This window comes from Oncorhynchus gorbuscha, linkage group LG23, assembly GCF_021184085.1.
Source record: "Oncorhynchus gorbuscha isolate QuinsamMale2020 ecotype Even-year linkage group LG23, OgorEven_v1.0, whole genome shotgun sequence".
NCBI classification, from domain to species: domain Eukaryota; kingdom Metazoa; phylum Chordata; class Actinopteri; order Salmoniformes; family Salmonidae; genus Oncorhynchus; species Oncorhynchus gorbuscha.
Genome location: NC_060195.1, coordinates 62,019,016 through 62,044,772, shown reverse-complemented (window position 1 = coordinate 62,044,772; position 25,757 = coordinate 62,019,016). Strand labels below are relative to the sequence as shown.

Sequence of the window (25,757 nt, the reverse complement as noted above, 5' to 3'; positions counted from 1 at the left end):
GTGTGTGTGTGTGTGTGTGTGTTATGTGTGTGTGATTATGTGTGTGTGTGATTATGGGCAACCATATTGAGTTTCCATAAAGTGCCATTGGCAGCAGACACTGTTAAATGTCAGTGTCAACTGTAATAGTCATTAATACACTTCCTTCACTCTGAAAGGGCTGCGTGAATGTGTGTCACTGATCTGACCCCTCTCTCTTTCTTTCTCTGTTATGTTCAACCACTGTGTGTGTGTGTGTGTGTGTGTGTGTGTGTGTGTGTGTGTGTGTGTGTGTGTGTGTGTGTGTGTGTGTGTGTGTGTGTGTGTGTGTGTGTGTGTGTGTGTGTGTGTGTGTGTGTGTGTGTGTGTGTGTGTGTGTGTGTGTGAAAGGGCTGCGTATATGTGTGACACTGATCTGACCCCTCTCTCTTTCTTTCTCTGTTATGTTCAACCACTGTGTTTGTGTGTGTGTGTGTGTGTGTGCAGGCAGTTGTTCAGTGCGAAGCCTCCAGACAGGTGTAGGAGAGCTGAGGGGTAACACCAGGTTTTGGCATGGAAAAGATTACTGCAACTTTGTCTACAAGGACTGGATACAGCTGGAGAAACCCTTCGATGGTAGGACACACACACACATGAGAGAGAGAGAATTTAACAGAGAAAGACAGAGAGGGGGATCAGAACAGTTACACACACACACACAACCCCTCCCTACCACACACAAACACACACACACACTCACACACCCTAGCGCACACACTTCATTCTTTGACTGTAGTTTCCTCTAATAATGGTAATAACACCTCATTTATGAGATCAACTGTTGATGTGTTTCTCTCCTTCTCTCTCTCCCTCTCCATCCGTCTCTCTCTCCCTCCCCATCCTTCTCTCTCTCCCTCCCCATCCTTCTCTCTCTCCCTCTCCATCCTTCTCTCTCTCTCCCTCTCCATCCTTCTCTCTCTCCCTCTCCATCCTTCTCTCTCTCCCTCTCCATCCTTCTCTCTCTCCCTCTCCATCCTTCTCTCTCTCCATCCTTCTCTCTCTCTCTCCATCCTTCTCTCTCTCTCTCCATCCTTCTCTCTCTCTCTCCATCCTTCTCTCTCTCCCTCCTTCTCCCTCCTCCCCTCCCTCCCTCCTCCCTCCCTCCCTCCCTCCCTCCTCCTTCTCTCTCCTTCTCCTCCCTCCCTCCCTCCTTCTCCATCCTTCTCTCCCTCCTCCTCTCTCTCCATCCTTCTCTCTCTCTCTCCCATCCTTCTCTCTCTCTCATCCTTCTCTCTCCCTCCTTCTCTCTCTCTCCTTCTCTCCATCCTTCTCTCTCTCCCTCCTTCTCTCTCTCTCCTCTCCATCCTTCTCCCTCTCCATCCTTCTCTCTCTCCATCCTTCTCTCTCTCTCTCCATCCTTCTCTCTCTCTCTCCATCCTTCTTCTCTCTCCCTCTCCATCCTTCTCTCTCCCTCTCCATCCTTCTCTCTCTCCCTCCTTCTCTCTCTCTCTCTGTCCCTCCTTCTCCCTCCCTCCCTCCCTCCCTCCCTCCCCTCCCTCCTCTCTCTCTCTCTCCCTCCCTCCCTCCCTCCCTCCCTCCCTCCCTCCTCTCTCTCTCTCCCTCCCTCCCTCCCTCCTTCTCTCTCTCTCCCTCTCCATCCTTCTCTCTCTCCCTCTCCATCCTTCTCTCTCTCCCTCCTTCTCTCTCTCCCCATCTCTCCTCTCTCTCTCTCCCTCTCCCATCCTTCTCTCTCTCCCTCCTTCTCCTTCTCCCTCCCTCTCCTGTCCCTCCCTCCCTCCCTCTCTCTCTCCCTCCCTCTCCCTCCCTCTCCCTCCCTCCCCCTCTCTCTCTCTCTCTCTCCCTCTCCATCCTTCTCTCTCTCCCTCCCTCCCTCTCCCCCTCCCTCCCTCCCTCCTTCTCTCTCTCCAGACTTCATTGACAGGTACACCACTCCCAGGATGCCGTGGCATGACATCTCCTCTGTGGTCCATGGGAAAGCTGCCAGGGACGTGGCCAGACACTTCATACAGCGCTGGAACTTCTGTAAGGTCAGACACAGCACACACCCGTCACCGTACCTCAAGTGCCTCGTTGAACTGAGAGCCGCTTTTCCACGTCTGTCTATTCTCTCTTTCTCTCTGTAGATAATGAAGCCTAAGTATCATTCTCTCTCCTACCCGTACCTCCTACCCAAGTCTCACAGCAGTGCCAGCGAGCTGAGGTACCAGGTGCCCGACTGTGTTCCCACTAGAGTACAGGTAAGACACACACACACACACACACACACACACACACACACACACACACACACACACACACACACACACACACACACACACACACACACACACACACACACACACACACACACACACACACACACACACACACACACACACACACTGCTGACACACTAACGTGTGTTGTCCTGTCCAGGTGTTGCGGTCAGCAGCTGACTGGTCAGCTGGTATTAAGTATCATGAGGAGTCCATCCACAACGCCTACCTCCAGACTATCGCCAGGAGCAAGCACTTCATCTACATAGAGGTACATACACTGTACATACTACTACATTACACTGTGTAGCACTGCATCCAGTACACTCTACATAGCACTCCGAAGTACTAGCAATCCACAGCACCTCAACTACGTATAGGTGCTTATACACCTTATAACACGACACAACACTACATACCCTACAGATCACTACATAACAAAGCCAGTGAATGACCCTACCTTCTTCCGCTTTAGTACTATTCACCTCACCTCCTCTCTCTCTCTCTCTCTCTCTCTCTGTCTCTGTGTCTCTCTCTCTGTCTCTCTCTCTCTCTCTCTCTCTCTCTCTCTCTCTCTCTCCTTCTCTCTCTCTCTCTCTCTCTCTCTCTCTCTCTCTCTCATCAGAACCAGTTTTTCATCAGTTGTTCTGACAACAAGATGGTCTACAACAAGATCGGAGAAGCGCTCATCGAGAGGATCCTCAGAGCTCACAAGTATGTGTGTGTTGGTGTGTAAGGTGTGTGTTGATGTGTAAGGTATAGGTGTGCGAGGTGCAGTATTTGATGAGTTTTTATCTCTCTGTAGGGAGGGCAAGAAGTTCCGTGTGTACGTGGTGACTCCACTACTTCCTGGGTTTGAAGGTGACATCACAACAGGGGGAGGAAACGCCCTCCAGGCCGTCATGCACTTCAACTACAGGTGACACACACACACACACACACACATGCAGTGTTTTCATTATTAACTGAACTCTCCTATCCTCTTCAGGACCATGATCAGAGGTGAATACTCCATCATCTCCCAGCTGAAGAAAGAAAGTAAGGATATTCACACACACACACACACACACACACACACACACACACACACACACACACACACACACACACACACACACACACACACACACACACACACACCTCCAGTGGGTGAACTCCATATGGTTCTGTGGTCTGAGAACTGTGTGTGTGTGTGTGTGTGTGTGTGTGTGTGTGTGTGTGTGTGTGTGTGTGTTCCAGTGGATGAACTACAGTGGATGAACTACATCTCATTCTGTGGTCTGAGGACACACGCTGAGCTGGAGGGACGCCTGGTCACAGAGCTCGTCTACGTCCACAGCAAGATGCTCATCGCAGACGACAACACCGTCATCATCGGTAGGTGTGTGTTGGGGGTGGGGAGAAGGCGGTCTTGTGTGAGTGCGTATGTTTTCATGAAGGGATTTCAGGGAGAAACAACAAGTATTTAACATGTTTCATATTAATATAACAAGCATGACTCAGAATTGTCAGCTTTCACAAAGTGATGCTTAGAGTTAGACTGGAGTCGTATATCTCTCTCTCTAACTTTAAGCATCAGTTGTCAGAGCAGCTTACCGATTTAACCAGCCTACCTGGTTAAATCAAGGTGAAATCATTTTTGGGGAAAAAGACGGAGCCTCACTTTTTATTCTTGATCCCTCTGCTGGTGAATGGGTGAACTGCAGCCTCTGTGTTCATCCCATTGGTGTTCGCTGCAATCTGATGCGTTTTCTGTGTGTGTGTGTGTGTGTTAGGTTCGGCCAACATCAACGACCGCAGCATGTTGGGGAAGCGTGACAGCGAGGTGGCGGTGATCATTGAGGACTCTGAGACCGTTACCGCGGTGATGGACGGACATGAGTACCAGGCTGGACGCTACGCACTGGCGCTTCGTTTAGAGTGCTTCAGGTACACACCACATATACACGCACACGCACACACACACACATGCACACACACATATATATACACACACACACAGATCCATGCACACACACTACAGTTACACCTTGGGTGGTTTGGGAGTGTGTAACTTGGTCCTTTTGGTCCTCATCTAATCACTAAGACCACATCACATCTCATTGTGTGTGTGTGTGTTCTCTCCTGTCAGGACTGTCCTTGGAGCCCATATAGACACGACCATAGATGTGTCTGACCCTATCTCTGACCACTTCTATAAGGATGTCTGGATGACCACCGCTGGACGCAACGCAACCATCTATGAGAAGGTGTGTGTGTGTGTGTGTGTGTGTGTGTGTGTGTGTGTGTGTGTGTGTGTGTGTGTGTGTGTGTGTGTGTGTGTGTGTGTGTGTGTGTGTGTGTGTGTGTGTGTGTGTGTGTGTGTGTGTGTGTGTGTGTGTGTGTGTGTGTGTGTGTAACCTGCTTTATGAAAGAGATTTTTAACTAACTTTACTCTCTCTTTCTCTCTCATTTTCCCCCCCTCCTCTCTCCAGGTGTTCCGGTGCCTGCCGTCCTCCCTGGTTCGTAACATGTCTGAGTTAGAGAGTTACCAGACGAACCCAGGCCTGGCCCAGTCTGACCCAGGTAAAGCCCAGGAGGAGCTAAGGAGGATCAGAGGGTTCTTGGTTCAATTCCCTCTGGACTTCCTCTCAGAACAGAACCTAATGCCTTCTGTTGGGACCAAGGAGGGCATGGTGCCTACTGAGATCTGGACCTAGAGGACAAGATACACACACACACACACACACACACACACACACGCACACTCAGGACTAGACACACACACACACACACACTCAGGACTAGACACACACACACACACACACACTTAGGACTAGACACACACACACACACACAGGACAAGACACACACACACACACACAGGACAAGACACACACACACACAGACCACTGCATTGAACTGTGGATCTTTAGACTGATCTCTGGACCTCCAGCTGATAGCTGACAACTTAAACCACAAACATGGAGGACCATGATGCCGCTTGGCCTGCCACATCCACAACTCAGCCAATTAGACTGATTGCCACGCGGACTAATGAGGAAGTAATCAGGAGGACACAACGCTACAGGATATTCAGATAGAAATATATTGTGTAGAACAGATCGTCACCTCTCATCATGTAGGATAGGAACCTGGTTAGCTCCACATGAATATATTTCTATCTGCAAATGTATAGGTTTAGAATGTTTCACCTGACTGAATACACCTGCCTGAAAATGGGTGAAGAAAATGAGCACTTCAGTTCAAGTAGAACCTCCTTAATTTCTAAATGTTTTGTCCTGTTTTGTGCCTTCTGAACGCGACCCTGGACACTCTCCTATGCCTGTCACCTACTCTGTTTGTTCTGCATGTTCGTATGGTCGTAGAACTACGTAAGCTTACATACTGTCTTTAGCTGTGGGGCCTAAAGCTCCGTTTTTTTCTTTCTTTTCTAGAATAGAGGTTGCCTTTGAGAAGAAGACATGTAAATGTTTCCAATCTAAATATGGAATTGTTCTGTAAAATCGTAAAATTGTAAAACGAGGCTTTTAACGCTCGTCACGAATGTTAAGTGAAGCACAAAATGTCACTATAAACACTCACTGAATTTCAGCATGAATCACAACTACCTACAGCCTTCTGCCTTTAATACACCTGCTGTTCTATCACACCTTGTAAGTATTTGTATTGCCTGTTGTATAAATAATGTATCATATTGCCTATTATATAATTAAATCATCAATCCCATCATTTCTAAATACATTTTCAATATACTTGATAATAAAATCAACTTTACTGGAGAGACTGAGTGCTGTTCTGGTTCTCAACTGCCAGTGTCATGTCAGCGTAGATCTATTCCACTGCAAGGATGGCTGGGATGAGCACGAAACCGATGGGATGTTCTTACCAATGTCAGTCCACACCAGCCAGCAGAGGGCGCCACACACCCGTCTGTCTGCATTTACCTACTTAAAACGTATGACTGATTGATTAATTGATTGATTGATTGATTGGCTGATTAACGTGAGAGGAGGAGCAGGCTCCAGTGTAAAATACATGATGTACCATGTAGCTGTATACACCAGCTCTGCTCAGGCACCCAGTGGGAGCGATGGGGTTAATGTAAAATCCTTCCGCTACTTCCTTATCGCTGTCATGCTGCTGCTTCTCTCTCTTCTGAGAAATGCCTGAATAATTTGATGTGGTTGGAGAAAAACGGCAAGTTATGCGTGCACACTTTTGATGTTGAATTGGTGTTGAATTTGATGTTGAATTGGAAAAACTTTATTTTTCCACCTTGTTTTGTTTCTTGATATTACAACTTGACATTCTGCTGTGGTGGAATGTCTGTGCTGTATGGAGTAAACCCCGTGACTAAGTAAATATATAACTTCTTCAAATACACAGAGCACTGCTGTTTGAGATAAAATGGGTGAAACAAGACGACGAGCTTTACAAATAGTTATTCAGATAACTTGCCAACTTCTATGGGTAAGATCTTACAGCACTAAGCAAATTCCGATACACCGCTGACCATAATGTGCTTCTGCTTTGCGCGTCCTGTAAAACTGTTTTAAGCTAACATGCGTCAAGGAATGGCAAATCATGTATACGTATTGTAATATTTATTTTAACTTCAGCCTATTTCATATTTCTATGCACTTTTGATGTATTGTTCATCTTGCCCACTGAAAAAAACTATAATGTATATCATTAAAAGACAGAATGTGCTTCGTATTGTCTAGCCAACCGTTTCCGCCACTCTGTCTCGCTTCTATTCATTCTTGCTACATGTTTACAGATGAATTGCCTAGATGCTGTTGAATCCACTTGACTAAATGAAAAGGTGTGTGTGTGTGTGTGTGTGTGTGTGTGTGTGTGTGTGTGTGTGTGTGTGTGTGTGTGTGTGTGTGTGTGTGTGTGTGTGTGTGTGTGTGTGTATAATTCCGTGAGAACTAAGGAAGCCTCAGAGCTAGTGGGATTTCACTATTTTACAAGAGAACACACATACATATTTTGAGAAAGATATACATTAAGATTTTTTCCGAATGAGTTATTTCTGCACTGCACCTTCACGAATGATTTTATTACTGAATGATATGATAAACACTGTCTCCCTCCATCTCTAGGTGGCAGGTCTGGTGGTAGGTCTGAGTGGTATGTACCTGTTGTTGAACTACAGACACAATGGCATCTTCTTCACCCACACATACATCATCCTCCCAGCATGCCTAGCTCTGGCCAGCGCTACTCTCCTATTGGCCAGTGGAGGACTGGGCATCTGGGTGTCCCTCAGAAAGTCAGCCTTGCTGCAGGGTGTGGTGAGTGAGTGTGTGTACTTGCAGTGTGTCTGAATATAATAACATGTATGTATTTTTGCTTTTCATAGCTCATGCTTCCTCTACAGTTTGGGATACAGCTTATATGTTGCCATGGTTTTGGGCATTTCAGTTTGTCTATCTGCTGGTTGTGGTTTTCTGCCTGGAGGCAACTGCTGCTGCTCTGGCCTATGTCAACACAGGAAAGGTACTTAGATATATATATATATATTGCTTTACAAAACTACCGAAAGAGCACACATCACCATATGACATTCTACACTGCGTGTACAAAACAACAAGGACAACTCTTTCCATGACACAGCTTTCACCTGGTCAGTCTATGATCCCTTATATATGTCACTTGTTAAATCCACTTCAATCAGTGTAGCTGAAGGGGAGGAGACAGGTTGAAGAATGATTTTTAAAGTCTTGAGACCATTGAGACATGTATTGTGTAAGTGTGCCATTCAGAGGATGAATGGGTGAGACAAAAGATCTAAGTGCCTTTGATACCGGTTTGTGTCAAGAATTGCAACGCTGCTGTTTTATTTCACACCAGTTTCCTGTGTGTATCAAGAATGGTCCACCACCCAAAGGACATCCAGCCAACTTGTGGGAATCATTGGAGTCAACATGGGCCAGCATCCCTGTGGAACACTTTCGACACCTCGTAGAGTCCATGCCCCGAGGAATGGAGGCTATTCTGAGGGCAAAAGTGCGGGTTGCAACTCAAAATTAGGAAGGTGTCCTTAATGTTTTGTACACTCACTGTATGTTATACTTATGATAAATAACATGATGTGACTGACCTGCTTTCAGGTGGACTCAGAGCTGGCTCCCTTCAGTAGGGTCTTTCAAAGATACACAGGAAGATGTCAGGACCCATACTCCGATGCTGTGGACGCCACACAGAAAGAGGTGTGTGTGTGTGTGTGTGTGTGTGTGTGTGTGTGTGTGTGTGTGTGTGTGTGTGTGTGTGTGTGTGTGTGTGTGTGTGTGTGTGTGTGTGTGTGGAGGAATCTGAACTGATCTAATGCCTCTGTGATGTGAATCCTCTCTAGTTGCAGTGCTGTGGAATCTATGACTACCGTGACTGGTTGGCCACGCCCTGGTTTAACCACAGTGGGCGGGGCAGTGTACCTCACAGCTGCTGTAATTACACCTACCACACCTGCAACGGTACCCTGGAGCTGCCCGGGCTACTATATCCAAAGGTACACACACACACACACACACACACACACACACACACACACACACCAGCCCTGGCCCTCTGTGGTGATCCAAAGGTATGTAGATACACATCTGGACAACATTTAATTCCCCTTACCCTGTGTGTGTCCTCTCCCTCAGGGCTGCCAGGTGAAGCTTGAGGAGGCCTTGCGTTTTGTTCTGCATCTCATCATCTGGTCATCTCTGGCAGTGGTGCTAGTGGAGGTGGGAACCACTAGAGGGCACTGTGGGGTATAGTGGAACAACATAAGGGTCACGTTGAACATTTTACAACAGAAAATAAAAATGTGTGTTTGTTATTGGACAAGATCAGGTACAGTAGTGTCATAATAGTCTCTCTCTCTCTCTCTCTCTCTCAGACTGTAGGGTTTGTGAGTGTGGCTCAGCTGATGAGGGACCAGCCTCTGTTGGAGTATGGCATACTGGACAGGGAGTATGGCATACTGGACAGGGAGTATGGCATACTGGACAGGGAGTATGGCATACTGGACAGGGAGTATGGCATACTGGACAGGGAGTATGGCATACTGGACAGGGAGTGGGCCTGAACCAGAGTCTCAGTCCAGAATACTTTCTGCCAATCTACCTTAGATATACTATGTCCTGAACCTTGGTAAAGTTAATGATGCTGTGGACCTTAAAGCCCCAGTGCAGTCAAATTAGATTTGTTTTGTGTGTGTGTTTTTTTTTTCCTCCAGTGTTTTATATCATATTTCCACACTGAGGTTGGAAGAATACTATGAAATTGTGAAAATGCTGATAATGCCCTTTTAGTGTAAGTGCTGTTTGAAGACTGCTCTCTAGTGGTTTTGTGTGTGTGTGTGTGTGTGTGTGTGTCTAGTTGTCTGGGCAGCTCCAGGGCCCCTAGGGTACCATTACAGGTAATTGACGCAATCATCCCCGATCTTGTTGGTGAAGCTACTTTAAAAGAGTGATTATCTTGTTCACTAAACTAATGTATACACATCTGTGAAGGAAGATGTACTCTAAAAGTGTCCCACACTTCTGCATACACTTCCTTCGTTTCATAAGGATCAACTGGAATATGTAATGGCCACAATGTTTCATAAGGATCAACTGGAATATGTAATGGCCACAATGTTTCATAAGGATCAACTGGAATATGTAATGGCCACAATGTTTCATAAGGATCAACTGGATCAACTGGAATAATGTAATGGCCACAATGTTTCATAAGGATCAACTGGAATATGTAATGGCCACAATGTTTCATAAGGATCAACTGGAATATGTAATGGCCACAATGTTTCATAAGGATCAACTGGAATATGTAATGGCCACAATGTTTCATAAGGATCAACTGGAATATGTAATGGCCACAATGTTTCATAAGGATCAACTGGAATATGTAATGGCCACAATGTTTCATAAGGATCAACTGGAATATGTAATGGCCACAATGTTTCATAAGGATCAACTGGAATATGTAATGGCCACAATGTTTCATAAGGATCAACTGGAATATGTAATGGCCACAATGTTTCATAAGGATCAACTGGAATATGTAATGGCCACAATGTTTCATAAGGATCAACTGGAATATGTAATGGCCACAATGTGTTTTTGTTCACTGATGTATTGTGCATGCTTGTTAAAGAAACCACTCCATCAAAAACAGTTGTCAACAGATGACATGTTTACACTGCCCTGCATGTCTTGAGTAATTAACTTGTTGAAACTATGTTGTGTGGCTATTGTTTGATTGTAACTTACTTGTATGTAGCTGGGTGATTCTGCAATTTAGGGCATTTTGGCCTTGCAAGCTTTCAGAAATGATATGTTATTGAAACACCATTTTACCAGTATAATTCTTTGATTTGTCTATAAAATATCTGCTAATATCTGATATCGTCCTATTCAGGAATGTACATATTTTTCTCAGACAGCCATAGACACATTTTATTTCCATCACGTCATTAAACATCAATTTTTGTTAAAAATGAAGTAAATAATTTAACACATTTCTTATACATTTGTGTATTTTAAGAGCTTTACGGTTTTCCTAATATGAATAATTCAACATGATGAATTTATAGACTTGCCTTTGTGACAGCTGGAAAAAGATAATAAAAATAAGATATTTCTACCCAACCTTTTTATTGTTGAGATGATCATTTCCCTATCTAAAACAAATCAATGTAAGTTATACATAATATACTAATGTACCTAAACATATATGGGTGTGGGGGGAATGACAAGGTGTGGTGGACATCTAAGTAAAAAAACAGATTTTTAAAAACTAATATTTTATTGAAAACATTTTGAATAACAACCATTGTTAAACATTTTATAAGACACAGTAACATTCCAAAAGTAGCCAATGGGCAGAGCTCAAGGAAGTAGGCCAGTGGATTTGAGAGATGGGCCCAGATAGCAAAGGGGTCATCTGCACAGAAGAGCTCAGTGAGAAAAGTGAAACTATCATTCGTGGTATATTTCTAATGGACCTGGCCCGGGTATCCTGGAAGGATATTGACCTCAGCCTGTCAGTAGAGGATTCCTGGTTGCTCTTTAAAAGTGCTTTCCTCACCATCTTAAACAAGCATGTCCTTTTCAAAAAATGTAAAACTAAGAACAGATCTAGCCCTTGGTTCACTTGACTGTCCTTGACCAGCACAAAAACATCCTGTGGTGTACAGCATTAGCATCGAAAGCCCCCGAGATATGCAACTTTTCAGGGAAGTCAGGAACCGATATACACAGTCAGTTAGGAAAGCTAAGGCTAGCTTTTTCAAACAAATGTTCATCCTGTAGCACTATTTCCAAAAGATTTGGGACACTAAATTCCATAGAGAATAAGAGCATCTCCTCTCAGCTGCCCACTGCACTGAGGCTAGGAAACACTGACACCACCGTTACATCAACGATATCCGATCATTTAAATAAGCATTTCTCTACGACCTACCCTGGGTTAACAGCTTTGCACCCCCTGCAAAAACTTGCCCCCCCCCCACACACACACTTCTCCACCCAAATCCAGACAGCTGACATTCTGAAAGAGCTGCAAAATCTGGATTCCAACAAATCAGCGGGGCTTGACAATCTGGACCCTCTTTCTAAAATGATCAGCTGAAATTGTTGCAACCCCTATTACCAGCCTGTTCAACCTCTCTTTTGTATCGTCTGAGATTCCCAAAGATTGGAAAGCTGCCGCGGTCATCCCCCTCTTCAAAGGGGGAGACACTCTAGACCCAAACTGTTATAGACCTATATCCATCCTGCCCTGCTTTTCTAAAATCTTCAAAAGCCAAGTTAACAAACAGATTACCGGTCATTTCAATTCCCACCGTAACTTCTCCACTATGCAATCTGGATACTCGAGCTGGTCATGGGTGTACCTCAGCCACGCTCAAGGTCCTAAACGATATCATAACCGCCATCGATAAGAAACATTACTGTGCCGCCGTCTTCATCGACCTGGCCAAGGCTTTCAACTGTGTCAATCACTGCATTCTTATCGGCAGACTCAATAGCCTTGGTTTCTCTAATGACTGCCTCACCTGGATCACCAACTACTTCTCAGAGTTCAGTATGTTAAATTTCTTAGGGCCTGTTGTCCAGACCTCTGGCGGTCTCTATGGGGGTGCCACAGGGTTCAATTCTCGCCCGACTCTTTTCTTTGTATATATCAATGATTTCGCTCTTGCTGCTGGTGATTCTGATCCACCTCTAAGCAAACAACACCATTCTGTATACTTCTGGCCCTTCTTTGGACACTGTGTTAACTAACCTCCAGACAAGCTTCAATGCCATACAACTCTCCTTCCGTGGCCTCCAACTACTTTTAAATGCTAGTAAAACTAAATGCATGCTCTTCAACCGATTGCTGCCCGCCAAGCATCACTACTCTGGATGGTTCTGACTTAGAATACCTAGGTGTCTGCATAGACTGTCTGCATAGACTGTAAACTCTCCTTCCAGACTCACATTAAACATCTCCAATCCAAAATTACATCTAGAATCGGCTTCCTATTTCACAAAACAAAGCCTCCTTCACTCAAGCTGCCAAACATCCCCTTGTAAAACTGACTATCCTACCGATCCTTGACTTCAGCGATGTCATTTACAAAATAGCCTCCAACACTCTACTCAGCAAATTGGATGTGGTCTATCACAGTGCCATCTGTTTTGTCACCAAAGCCCCATATACTACCCACCACTGCAACCTATATGCTCTCGATGGCTGGCCCTTACTACATATTCGTCGCCAAACCCACTGGCTCCAGGTCGTCTATAAGTCTTTGCTAGGTAAAGCCCTGCCTTATCTCAGGTCACTGGTCACCATAGCAGCACCCACTCATAGCACGTGCTCCAGCAGGTATATTTCACTGGTCATCCCCAAAGCCAACTCTTCCTTTGGCCGCCTTTCCTTCCAGTTTTCTGCTGCCAATGACAGAATCGAATTGTAAAAAAATCACTGAAGCTGGAGACTTATCTCCCTCTCTAACTTTAAGCATCAGCTGTCAGAGCAGCTTACCGATCACTGTACCTGTACACATAGCCCATCTGTAAATAGCCCATCCAACTTCCTCATCCCCATATTGTTATTTTAATTTTTTGCACCCCAGTATCTCCACTTGCACATCGTCATAATTATTTCGCCTCTATGTCCTATTTATTGCATTACCTCCCTAATTCTTACTACATTTGCATACACTGTACATAGACTTTTCTATTGTGTTATTGACTGTACGTTTGTTTATGTGTAACTCTGTGTTGTTTTTGTCGCACTGCTTTGCTTTATCTTGGCCAGATCGCAGTTGTAAAAGAGAACTTGCTCTCAACTGGCCTACCTGGTTAAATAAAGGTGAAATAAAATAAGAAATCCAACACAGGTGTGGAGAGTCACCTACTTGTGAGAATCGCCAAAGTGAATTGCCTGGATTTCACTGGTGTATTTACACAGGTAGTCCTCTGCAAAGACTCAATGAGGTTCTCAATGAGGTTCTCAATGTTGTCACTTTGTGATACTGTAATTGGTCCACCATGAACTGAGGTTGGCGTGGGTTTTGCAGAGGCATGTGTCCCTGTCCTGGACTGTTGGCTTTAGAACTTAAAAAGCACGTATTTTGCAGAATTCCTAGTAGGACATTTTAATCTCTGAATATTCCCTCTTAAACTTCTGCTAAAGGATCTGATTTGTGCCATTCAAGAAGCGCCTTTTGCTCTTTCTTTTCTTGTTCCTCGTTAGTTTGTCCTTTTCCCCCTGTTGTTGCTCTACACTCTTAAAAGAAAAGGTTCCTGGAGTATCCTTTAGGGGTTCTTCAGATTGAAACTGTGGGGGAACCCCTATAAGCTCTTTGAAGAACCCTTTGAAAGGGTTAATGGATCCTCTAAGAGTCTTTTGAATAACATTTTGGGGTTCATTTTTGAACTACCTCCCCTATTATTATTATAAATAATTATAATACGCAACAATAAAACAACGTTTTAGTAGTCGGTGTTTATAAAACAATTATACCACAAATTAAAGAAATTATAACCTGTGGAAATTATGACAATAAAAATATATTCTCTACACAAACAATATTTACATTACATTTGGAACAACTGTCTGCTGCAGCCATGTGCTTCAGTGTCACAAGTAACTAAATTAACATTCTCACCACTACCAAAGGACAGGTATGTTTTTTATTTTTAAAAACAATATAAAGGGCACACTCACTAAATATTGATACAGATTTTATTTAATTGACTCTTTCTCTAGTAGATAACATGACATGTGTAATTATTAACGTGTTCTCACAGAAAAACATAGTAGAAGCTCAAAAGGACAAAACAGTGAAATTGAGGTATAAAATGCATCTGAAAAGTTGCTAAAATACCTGATAGAGAGGTGTTCAAAGTATCTGTGGTGATTGTACTGTGAATTTAACATATATAAAAACATATATGTTTAAATAAAATCCCCCAAATTGACCCTGAGGATATACTTACCCGTAGTTGCCACATCTGTAATTGACAAGGGCAGTAACAAATCATCTGCAGAGGTGGGCGTGGATCTGCCTTCGTCAGCGGTCCTCTTGGTTTTGGTGCCTGCGAGAAGGAGCTTTCAGCTAAAGTTAGCTAGCTAAAAAAACACGGAACGATTGACAGACAAGAACAGCGAAAGCACCAACGACAAAAAGCTGGTAAGTTAGCTATGTGGTTGTCGAACTAGCTATGTTGTAGTAATCCAGTTGATTTACCATTTCGCTCTGCTTTACAACAAAGCCGAATGCCAGCAATGCGGGTTTGGAGGCCCCACCAGTGCCAGATAGCTAACCACAGAATGATATTTGAGCATTTTTTTGCCAGCTTAGCTAATCTAGCTAGGTGGCTAACTGTAGCTAACAAGGCCCTGAACAAGATGTCGGAGTTTTAGGTGGGAGAGAGGGACCGCATTCAACACATGCTCGCGAAAATAAGGGAACGGTGGGCATATGGCCTAGTTAGTTTTCCTGTAGCAATGTGTTCGCTAACGTCAATTAGCAGGACAATGTCCATTTGCTTTGCGTCAGGAACTTTTGTTTTCTTCCTTTTGCATTTAGCAAACTAGCTAGTTATTAACTAGCCAGCTAGTAAGCAACCAAAGTGTTCACGCCCCCTGGCGTAAGTAGTTGTTAGATATTTATATAACTCGCTAGGTATTAACGTTAGCTAACTCACACAAACTAGTAACTAACGTTGCGGTATGAATGTTTTGCTCTCATTTGTCTACCGTAGTGCTCGATGAGGCAACGTTAGCCACAAACAGGCCAAATCTAGTTACAGTAGTTGGCTAATATGTTAGTTCGCCAACGTGCTGGCTGCTGTGTATAGTCTGGTTGCTAATGAAACATGCCACAAATCATACGTCATCGAGATAACAGTCGTAATAGCTCAGTGGTCGCAGGCTAATTAGCCACTCAGGGACTAACAAAATAATGCTCTGCTCTTCTTCACAGGTGCGTCAGAAGGGGGAGGCCCAATTTACCGTTTCGTTTTTGTTAAGCTCATTATTAATTTTATTTGAAAACAAACCTTACCCCCTCCTCACCCCTATTTATTTTGTTTGTCCCATATACATTATTTGGTTTGTGATACCTCCTCCAGCTTTGGGAGCAGTGAGGGGTCTTCATGGCTGTTCGAAGAGGCCACATCAGGTACCTAAAAGTGAGTATAACTTTTCCCATTAGGGGAAGATCCGTCCTAAAGTAATTATATTGTAACAATCGTAATCCAGCTAGCTATTTAATCAGATTGCATGAATATGTTGTGTGTTGGCCCATGGTTTTCGACTGTATTGATAAACACTGGGGCTTCAATATCACTCTATATACACTCCTATGCTTGTTAACATACTGGTATAAATATTTATTATTGCTCGCAAGTAGAGAAAAAGGCATAGAAATTATCCTCATAGTCAGACCCATCAGTATTGGTCATCATGTTTACTAGTGAAATACAGGAGTTTCATTCATCCAAGGGCCTGCTGGATGGCTAACTGTCTTACCCCACAGAATACACAATCAGATAGCCCCTCTGAATGAATGGAGCTCTGTCAGAACACAGCACTGAGGCCTGGTCAAGGGGATGCAATATTCAGAACAGGGTTAGCAGCTAGCTAACCCTCTTCCCACTGGGCAGGGGTTGTGTTAGAGTTCAATCTGCATTTTCAAAACGAAGACCATTAAAAAAATCTGTTTTAAACCATTTCACCTGAGTTTTTATATTGAAAGTTGTTTTTTGTTGTTGCTTCAGTCGAGTGATTGAGGGGTTTGCTACTATAGTTCTGCTTCACAGAACACACGTTAGTGCAACACAGTCAGCAGAAAATAGCTTCATTTTCATCAGATGACAACAGAAGTGCAAGCCTATTTGGCTAGCAGTCACACGGGTACATTTTCTTACATATGAAAAAGCAAGGTATTTCTTTCAAAAACGTTACATGACCATCGTATTTCTAATGTTTATCATAGAAAGACTGTAGCCAGGTACATTTCCTAATGGCTGGGTATAGGTGTGTTTTAAGATAATGCCTGGTCCATGATTATGTAGAGAGTAGCTGAGAGTTGAGTCTGGCTGTGAAAGCACTGCAGGTGATTAACTTGTGGGTAAGAGGAGCTACAGTCACTGCTGCCATCCACCATGGTGCTCCTACATCTGGGGCGTAATTCGGCTCTGTAGATTAGGATACTATGTTTACAATGTTGCATGTAGAATTGTAAAAACATTTTGTTTTCCTTTTATGATTTAAAATCTGCATCCCGTTGACGTTTCAGCCATGCTGGTTTACTTCCGAATGCCTGTTTCTCTTCCTTAACTGTGCCCCCCTCTCTCTCCCCTCCCTCCCTCCCCAGGAGGTGTATGACATGTCCAACGGCTACGAGGATCACATGGGAGGAGGAGATGAGGTGACGGATGCCAAGACCAACCTGATAGTCAACTACCTTCCCCAGAGCATGAGCCAGGACGAGCTACGCAGCCTCTTCAGCAGCATTGGCGAGGTGGAGTCCGCCAAGCTCATACGGGACAAAGTGGCAGGTACGGAACACCTTGTCCCACAATGCACTACAGGTGTGTGACCTCTGACCTTGGAGTAGAATGGATGGAAGAGTTAGTCTGCTGTGTGTAGGGCTCACATTTACAGGGGTGTGTTCGGTGAACATTTTGCTATGTTGCGTCCTACTGAACACGACTCAGGGGTGGGTACCTTTAACAAACCGTGGGGACCCACCATAATTGTTGATATATTACAAAGGGCACCTCCATAACATGTTTGTTCAAGCCAACCAGTCAGTGTGTACAGTAACTGGTATACTGCCCTGTCTGCCTCTTGTAGGTGTATGAGAACTGCTGATGAGACATCTTTGACATACTCGCTAGTAACTTTGTGGTGAGATGTTTGTAGTATCTATGCAAACAACTTTGTCATATGTTCTGTTTAGGACTATGTCTCGCTGCAATTTGAACATTTGTCCTCCTGAACTTGATATGAGGTATTCCACATAGTTGTTTTGTATAAGGCTGTTGGTGTAGATATTTATCCATGATCTCGATCTGTCCGTGATGGGCTCAGCTTTCCTTATTCCAGGAAAACAGCCCAGTTTTGTTGAAGCCTATTTCTTTGTTACTTGTTTTACGACTATAAACCATCAAAATAAAGTGAGTCGCACACACTGTGTAATCTCCCAGCAATTGAATGGGTATTTACCAACTTTTAGGCATCACTGTGCCTTCTTCAGGGCGCTGGAAACGTTGGTAAATGCCCATTAAATTGCTGGGAGATTACACAGAGTGTGCGACTCAATTTATTTGATGGTTTATTTGTTGTTAGTCAGCGCCTCCACACACTATTATTCTGGGTGTGCGCCAGCTCATGTTTTTTTATCTGCTTGTTTTACGACTAGCATGCATTGTGTAGGATTTGTTTTGTTTAATCATTTATTTGACCTGTGTGCCGATTTTTTTTGAAACTATACAACGTTTTTTTTATTTTATTTTATTGTTTTCCTTTTTTTTTCTCTAGGCCACAGTTTAGGGTACGGATTTGTTAACTATCTTACCCCTAGCGATGCAGAAAGAGCTATCAATACTCTGAATGGACTAAGGCTACAGTCTAAAACTATCAAGGTAACGTGCAATAAGGTGTTCCTACAGTACTGTGTCAACCCAACCATGTCATGTCATTTAAACTAGCCCTTCTCTACTGAGGCTGACTGTCAAATCCACCCCTAGACGCTTCCTCCTAGGCCCTCCTATGGATCTGAAAGGATCGTGTGGGTGTTAGCAATATGGTGTTATGTTAGCCTTTCTTTGCCCTTTGCTGATACCATCCCATTTAGTTTCAGAAGGGCATGTAGTGCCAGTGGTTTAGGGTTGGATTTGTGAATCGGCGTTAGTGTGGGTCTATGTTAGACAGGACTACGTCTGATAGATCACTGGCCTCGCTTCTGACGGATGGAGTAGAGAAGTGCAACCGTATTTTCAGCCTTATTGAAGATTAAACTTTATTTTAATTTCTTTATTCGGCACCACTACTTCAGGTTCAAATTTTTACACGTTACTTTATCATTTAAGTTTGGAACTTTTTATTTGGTTTTGCACGAGAGAGAATGTTTTTACCGATGTTGATTTTGTTACTGTAATTGTTGTCTATGTAATTTTGAACACTCGGAAAGTCCTACTTCGATATTTCCCACCACAGCTTACTACGGGAATAGTTTTTCTACGTAAAAACCACATTTTCACTATTTCATTTTCTAGTTTTGGAGACATTACTCCTGATAAAACATTACTCATTCTAAAAGTAAACTCACGTTTTTGTAAATCCAAAACATAGGGCAATTACAAAACATTAATTCACCAGGATTGCATAAAGATATACAAACATAATAAAAACAACCTTCCAACATCCACTTTTGAAGTAATTTCTGGCTAGATATAATTGGGGGTTGTGTGTAATCCTCAGTAGTACACACTGATATTGTCAGTGGTCTTTAATGTGCTATGTGCTGCCCTCTGGTGTTAGGTTTCATATGCGCGGCCGAGCTCTGACACCATTAAAGACGCCAACCTGTACATCAGTGGCCTGCCCAAGACCATGACCCAGAAAGACGTGGAGGACATGTTCGCTCGCTACGGACGCATCATCAACTCCCGTGTGCTGGTCGACCAGGCCTCTGGTAGGACCACACAGACACACTCTAGAACCAGGCCCCGCTGTGTTCCCTGTCTCTCAGCTGAACCTGTCCTGTTCATTTCTTTTCCCAGGCCTGTCTCGGGGGGTGGCGTTCATCCGGTTTGACAAGCGAGCGGAGGCCGAGGACGCCATCAAAGACCTTAACGGACAGAAACCCCCCGGATCTGCTGAGCCAATCACGGTGAAGTTTGCTGCCAGTCCCAACCAGGCCAAGAACACTCAGCTCATATCGCAGCTCTACCACAACCAGGGACGCCGCTTTGGAGGGCCAGTTCACCACCAGGCTCAGAGATTCAGGTAACACACACACTGGAAGTGTTGTCCCCCCTCAGGTTCTCTAAAATGAGTGTGGAGCACATCAGTGACGAGAGACAGAGTGGTAAACCCTAGCCCCCTCTGTCCTCCCCCAGGTTTTCTCCCATGTCTGTGGACCATATGAGCGGTATGTCTGGGGTGAGTGTGCCGGGGAACGCCACCGCTGGCTGGTGCATCTTCATCTACAACCTGGGCCAGGACGCCGACGAGGGCATCCTGTGGCAGATGTTCGGGCCCTTCGGCGCCGTCACCAACGTCAAGGTCATCCGCGACTTCAACACCAACAAGTGCAAAGGTTTCGGCTTTGTTACCATGACGAACTACGAAGAGGCCGCCATGGCGATCGGCAGCCTCAATGGTTACCGCCTCGGGGACAAGATCCTACAGGTGTCGTTCAAGACCAGCAAAGGCCACAAGTAGAGAAAAATAGTGGGGGGGGGGGGGACACCTCATGCCAGGCTTCTAATATGGAGGGTAAATTGCCACAGTTTGACAAAACAAACCTGTTTTTAGCGTTCTCACTAAGCCCATTCTCACTTTGCATCTTTGTACTAGTCTAACAGAGAGTCTAGGCTGAGTTTGATATTTCTCTTGTTTTTTGTTTTTTTTACTTATGATTTGGGATGTTCCAAACACAGTTATCAATGTCCATCCTGATATGGTGACCAATTTCACAATTCAAGACTAGATTGTTTTTCCTGTGAGACTAAACTAGTGTCACTATGTGCCATATGAATGGTAGGACCACTATATGGGACTTGGAGAAGGATGCGCTACATTCATACGTCTAGTCCCCCACTGTAGGAGGAAGCATGCTGTCTTAGACTCTGGTTCCAGTGTAGAAATGGATGCCTTAAGTTACCACCCGCACACCCTGTCAAGCCATCCACTGTCTCCAGCCATTCTAAAAGAAAAGCCCTTTTTAAATCCTTATTGTATAATGTCTTCTCTCACCTTGCAGAATCCGTTTTATACACAGCAAGTTAGGTACTGAATGGTACCATTACATAGCAGCGCGTGTGTCCTGTTTTTGTGTCCTTTTAACAGTTGAATCTCTGAGAGGCCATGTACAAAGGTCTGGAGATTTTAAAGTAGGAAGGTGTTTAAGAAGGACCAAAGAAATGGAAGGATATGCTCTAACTGCCCCAGGGCCCGTATTCACATGCTGATCTAGGATCAGTTTGGCCTTGTCGATCCTAGATCAGCATTCAGTCCTCTGAGAAGCTTTTGTGAATAGGGAAAGATGCTTACTGTTATGACTTATTTCCCCTCACCAGTAATAGTTTGGGCATCTGAACAACCGGTACGAAGGCTGAATCTAACACAAAGTGGAGCAACACTGCTCACTCTCATCCAGTTTCCTGTTTTTGTAAAAAAAATATTTAAAAAAAGTTGTCAATCTTTTGATGTTTTTCTTGAATTTTCTTTCGGAGAGACTAACTTTTCTTTTTTCGTTGAAGCGTAGATTACTGATCGGAGAGTTGGAAGAGTTTTTATTTAAGTTTTTATGCTCATCTCAAGCTAAAGAAGAATTTATGGCCTTTGTGATTTATTTTTGTTGGTATAGATTTGTTTTGATTGTTTTACTTTGCATATGCAATCATTAAATTTTAGTTAGATTTGACTCAACATTTTGGTTTTGTTTCTTTTATTTCTTCAGATTTGGTTTGGGATTTTTCGTTGGGGTTCTGTTTAGATTGTAGAGCTACAGACACCAGACTGCTAATATGATGATACTACAGTATGACACTACTCACCGCACTCCCATTGAGATATTACAGGACGTTTGAATGGTCAACAAGGTTTAGCTAGACTCCAAGATGGTCTGAAGGACGAGGATGCAGTCTCCAGTATAAAACACCTCTGACGTTGGCCTTATTTTCATTCAAACTTATGTGTGAAACATGAGGCAGAGGGCTATCAAAGATGGGAGTCCTTCATGTTAATAGGATCTAGGAGTTGCTGATCAAATCAAAGTTTTTGTCACTTGTGCCGAATACAACAGGTGTAGACCTTATAGTGAAATGCTTACTTACAGGCTCTAACCAATGGTGCGGGGGGGAAAAGGTGCGTGTGTAGGTAAGTGATGAAACCCATATGGAGTCTTCTAATACAGGTACTGCAGGAGGCAGTTTGTCACTTATGGACCTTCTTTGACCTGCCTTGCAGCCAACAAACACACAGTCACCCTGAGGAAGTGAGCCTTTTTTTAATTTTTATAAATGTGCAATAACCTAAAAGCGGGTAACCCCCCCCCCCCCTTCCCGATTACAGAGGACTGTAATCGGGAAGAAGACTGGCGGTTGGGTTTGACATTAAGCGAATATTCCTACATCTGTTTTTAACATATCTTGGTTCTGCACTTTTCATCACCAAGGCCTTTCCTATGTAGGTTTGAGAATGTAGTCTGTTGGAGAGAAAATAACTGACCACAGCAGCACCACAACACAGGATCAGACAACTGGCTTTAGTTAGTTTCCTGCTGCAGCAGATCTAGGATCAGTTTACCCTTACACAGTCCTAACCTTCACCATAATGGGTGACAGTTGTTTTAGAAAATTAGGGCCTTGTCTCCTGGACTTTCAATAGAGATTCTCCATTGAGCATGATTTTATGTCCAGGAGTAGGCTTCATCTGGGTTCTGGGAACAGCCTAGAAACCAGACTGAAACAGTACTAGAGAGAGTGGTTATTCTGAACTGGAAACGTTACCAGAGAGAGTGGTTATTCTGAACCGGAAACGGCACTGGAGAGTGGTTATTCTGAACTGGAAACGGAGAGTGGTTACGAGAGAGTGGTTGTTCTGAACCGGAAACGGCACTGGAGAGTGGTTATTCTGAACCGGAAACGGCACTGGAGAGAGTGGTTATTCTGAACTGGAAACGTTAGAGAGAGTGGTTATTCTGAACTGGAAACGTTACCAGAGAGTGGTTATTCTGAACTGGAAACGTTACCAGAGTGGTTATTCTGAACCGGAAACGGTACTAGAGTGGTTATTCTGAACCGGAAACGTTACCAGAGAGAGTGGTTATTCTGAACCGGAAACGTTACCAGAGAGTGGTTATTCTGAACTGGAAACGTTAGAGAAGAGTGGTTATTCTGAACTGGAAACGTTAGAGAGAGTGGTTATTCTGAACTGGAAACGTTAGAGAGAGTGGTTATTCTGAACTGGAAACGTTAGAGAGAGTGGTTATTCTGAACTGGAAACGTTACCAGAGAGTGGTTATTCTGAACTGGAAACGTTACCAGAGTGGTTATTCTGAACCGGAAACGGCACTAGAGTGGTTATTCTGAACCGGAAACGGCACTAGAGAGTGGTTATTCTGAACTGGAAACGTTACCAGAGAGAGTGGTTATTCTGAACCGGAAACGTTACCAGAGAGAGTGGTTATTCTGAACTGGAAACGTTAGAGAGAGTGGTTATTCTGAACTGGAAACGTTAGAGAGAGTGGTTATTCTGAACTGGAAACGTTAGAGAGAGTGGTTATTCTGAACTGGAAACGTTAGAGAGTGGTTATTCTGAACTGGAAACGTTAGAGAGAGTGGTTATTCTGAACTGGAAACGTTAGAGAGAGTGGTTATTCTGAACTGGAAATGTTAGAGAGAGTGGTTATTCTGAACTGGAAACGTTAGAGAGAGTGGTTATTCTGAACTGGAAACGTTAGAGAGAGTGGTTATTCTGAACTGGAAACGTTAGAGAGAGTGGTTATTCTGAACTGGAAACGTTACCAGAGAGAGTGGTTATTCTGAACTGGAAACGTTACCAGAGAGTGGTTATTCTGAACCGGAAACGTTACCAGAGAGTGGTTATTCTGAACCGGAAACGGCACGAGAGTGGTTATTCTGAACCGGAAACGTTGCCAGAGAGAGTGGTTATTCTGAACTGGAAACGTTACCAGAGAGAGTGGTTATTCTGAACTGGAAACGTTAGAGAGAGTGGTTATTTTGAACTGGAAACGTTACCAGAGAGAGTGGTTATTCTGAACTGGAAACGTTACCAGAGAGAGTGGTTATTCTGAACTGGAAACGTTACCAGAGAGAGTGGTTATTCTGAACTGGAAACGTTAGAGAGAGTGGTTATTCTGAACTGGAAACGTTGCCAGAGAGAGTGGTTATTCTGAACTGGAAACGTTACCAGAGAGAGTGGTTATTCTGAACTGGAAACGTTACCAGAGAGAGTGGTTATTCTGAACTGGAAACGTTACCAGAGAGAGTGGTTATTCTGAACCGGAAACGTTACCAGAGAGTGGTTATTCTGAACTGGAAACGTTACCAGAGAGAGGTTATTCTGAACTGGAAACGTTACCAGAGAGAGTGGTTATTCTGAACTGGAAACGTTACCAGAGAGTGGTTATTCTGAACCGGAAACGGCACTAGAGTGGTTATTCTGAACCGGAAACGTTACCAGAGAGAGTGGTTATTCTGAACCGGAAACGTTGCCAGAGAGAGTGGTTATTCTGAACCGGAAACTGCACTGGAGAGAGTGGTTATTCTGAACTGGAAACGTTACCGGAGAGAGTGGTTATTCTGAACCGGAAACTGCACTGGAGAGAGTGGTTATTCTGAACTGGAAACGTTACTAGAGAGGGTGGTTATTCTGAACTGGAAACTGCACTAGAGGGGGAGTGGTTCACTTGCTTGACTTTTTGTTCTCATCCTTTTGATATTTTTCTGTTCTACTAATCAGCTCTTGCTTCTCAGAGTGCTGCTATGTTGATGCTAGTGAGGTTACAGGAATAACTGGATTATGATTAACCTCTGTTTTTAGCCTTCATTTATGTGGGAGAGATGGAAGAACGTTGCAATAGCAGAGGCACAAAGATGTAATTTATTTGACTTATGTAGTTTTACATGTTTGTAAATTCTTCGTGTTGGGAGTTTTTTTCCTTTTCACTTTTTGAATGGATTCATTTTGATTTCCTGTTTGGTTTTGAAGGAAGGCCTGTTCAGAACCTGTCTAGCACACAATTACATTGAATAAAATATCTGAAAGCTTTAAGGCTCAGCAGGATCATCCTTTTGGCTTATTGTGTGTACTGTGAGGAAGGGGTGGGGGAAATGTTATGCTCAAATCATTACACTTCAAATTGGATTAGAAAATAACTGTACAAGTATCTTGCATGTACACAAGTTTCATTTCTATAAAAAAAACATTTTGAGGAGTTTCTTCAAGATCCTAGGTGTTGAAAGGTGTACATCACAGTGAAATCTACTGTAAATCTACCAATAAGACATTGAAATATCAGTTATCCGTTCTGTATTTGTTATAGTTCATTTGACAAGAGGTAGCAATGAGGGGTTTTACCCATAGTCACTGACTGTATGTTTAAACTCATTTTCAGTATAAAATCCTATCAATTTCAGCACTTTCATGGTTGCAACATTCTCAGCAACGGTGACTGGTTATTGAGAACATTTTAAGGCAACTCCAAAACCTGACTGCAAAATAAAAATGAAAAATGTGCAAGTGCATATAAAAAAAACCTATTACTAATTAAACAATATTCATACTCACAGTTGTGTGTTAAACTACCGTTCTATATCTCTAGAACCCTCAAACTCAACTCTGGATCTGGAAGTCAGTTCCACTGCATTTTCTTCGTTGTTCCCCTCTAATCAGGGACTGATTTATACCTGGGGCCCCAGGTGGGTGATTCCCCTCTAATCAGGGACTGATTTAGACCTGGGACACCAGGTGGGTGATTCCCCTCTAATCAGGGACTGATTTAGACCTGGGACACCAGGTGGGTGATTCCCCTCTAATCAGGGACTGATTTAGACCTGGGACACCAGGTGGGTGATTCCCCTCTAATCAGGGACTGATTTAGACCTGGGACACCAGGTGGGTGATTCCCCTCTAATCAGGGACTGATTTAGACCTGGGACACCAGGTGGGTGATTCCCCTCTAATCAGGGACTGATTTAGACCTGGGACACCAGGTGGGTGATTCCCCTCTAATCAGGGACTGATTTAGACCTGGGACACCAT

General features: G+C 43.8%; 3 protein-coding genes across 15 annotated transcripts in view; all 3 read left to right on the top strand.

Moving 5' to 3' along the window:
* The window catches only part of LOC124010516 (phospholipase D1-like), a 25,044-nt gene extending 19,028 nt beyond the window's left edge, over nt 1-6,016 (top strand). For 6 of the 8 annotated variants that reach the window (XM_046323007.1, XM_046323008.1, XM_046323012.1 and 3 more), the window contains 11 exons: nt 466-594; nt 1,888-2,006; nt 2,103-2,216; nt 2,395-2,505; nt 2,860-2,948; nt 3,040-3,153; nt 3,223-3,272; nt 3,474-3,611; nt 4,010-4,163; nt 4,366-4,483; nt 4,709-6,016. In XM_046323007.1, the coding sequence (XP_046178963.1) occupies nt 466-594; nt 1,888-2,006; nt 2,103-2,216; nt 2,395-2,505; nt 2,860-2,948; nt 3,040-3,153; nt 3,223-3,272; nt 3,474-3,611; nt 4,010-4,163; nt 4,366-4,483; nt 4,709-4,933 (1,361 nt within the window). In that variant the 3' untranslated portion in view covers nt 4,934-6,016. Of the gene's footprint in view, nt 1-465; nt 595-1,887; nt 2,007-2,102; nt 2,217-2,394; nt 2,506-2,859; nt 2,949-3,039; nt 3,154-3,222; nt 3,273-3,473; nt 3,616-4,009; nt 4,164-4,365; nt 4,484-4,708 lie in introns of those variants that run through there. The other 2 variants (XM_046323013.1, XR_006834460.1) reach the window with 2 other exon arrangements.
* Nucleotides 6,017-6,164: 148 nt separating this feature from the next.
* tspan37 (tetraspanin 37) lies at nt 6,165-9,919 on the top strand. Of its 3 annotated transcripts, none has more exons than XM_046323014.1 (8): nt 6,165-6,434; nt 6,624-6,707; nt 7,346-7,537; nt 7,668-7,742; nt 8,357-8,455; nt 8,599-8,751; nt 8,891-8,974; nt 9,130-9,919. In XM_046323014.1, the coding sequence occupies exons 2-8, from the start codon at nt 6,645-6,647 to the stop codon at nt 9,316-9,318; spliced, it is 855 nt and encodes a 284-aa protein (XP_046178970.1). In that variant the 5' UTR covers nt 6,165-6,434; nt 6,624-6,644; the 3' UTR covers nt 9,319-9,919. The 3 variants fall into 3 exon arrangements, with proteins under 3 accessions (XP_046178970.1, XP_046178971.1, XP_046178972.1); XM_046323015.1 differs by having other exon boundaries at nt 7,624-7,742; XM_046323016.1 differs by lacking the exon at nt 7,668-7,742.
* A 4,857-nt stretch (nt 9,920-14,776) lies between these two features.
* LOC124011034 (ELAV-like protein 1) lies at nt 14,777-21,398 on the top strand. 4 transcript variants are annotated; one of them, XM_046323974.1, is made up of 7 exons: nt 14,777-14,922; nt 15,718-15,925; nt 17,113-17,296; nt 18,282-18,385; nt 19,284-19,437; nt 19,526-19,751; nt 19,865-21,398. In XM_046323974.1, the coding sequence occupies exons 2-7, from the start codon at nt 15,890-15,892 to the stop codon at nt 20,187-20,189; spliced, it is 1,029 nt and encodes a 342-aa protein (XP_046179930.1). In that variant the 5' UTR covers nt 14,777-14,922; nt 15,718-15,889; the 3' UTR covers nt 20,190-21,398. The 4 variants fall into 4 exon arrangements, with proteins under 4 accessions (XP_046179930.1, XP_046179928.1, XP_046179929.1 ...); XM_046323972.1 differs by having other exon boundaries at nt 17,113-17,329; XM_046323973.1 differs by having other exon boundaries at nt 14,790-14,922; nt 15,866-15,925; nt 17,113-17,329.
* Nucleotides 21,399-25,757: the final 4,359 nt, after the last annotated feature.

Excerpts from the sequence above, each read along its gene's own strand:
- tspan37 (XM_046323014.1), top strand. The coding sequence starts at position 6,645 with ATGGGTGAAACAAGACGACGAGCTTTACAAATAGTTATTCAGATAACT. Across the intron at positions 7,743-8,356 it reads CCTATGTCAACACAGGAAAG|GTGGACTCAGAGCTGGCTCC; the intron begins GTACTTAGATAT and ends ACCTGCTTTCAG. Across the intron at positions 8,752-8,890 it reads CCGGGCTACTATATCCAAAG|GGCTGCCAGGTGAAGCTTGA; the intron begins GTACACACACAC and ends CCTCTCCCTCAG.
- LOC124011034 (XM_046323972.1), top strand. The coding sequence starts at position 15,890 with ATGGCTGTTCGAAGAGGCCACATCAGGTACCTAAAA. Across the intron at positions 15,926-17,112 it reads GCCACATCAGGTACCTAAAA|GAGGTGTATGACATGTCCAA; the intron begins GTGAGTATAACT and ends CTCCCTCCCCAG. Across the intron at positions 18,386-19,283 it reads TACAGTCTAAAACTATCAAG|GTTTCATATGCGCGGCCGAG; the intron begins GTAACGTGCAAT and ends CTCTGGTGTTAG.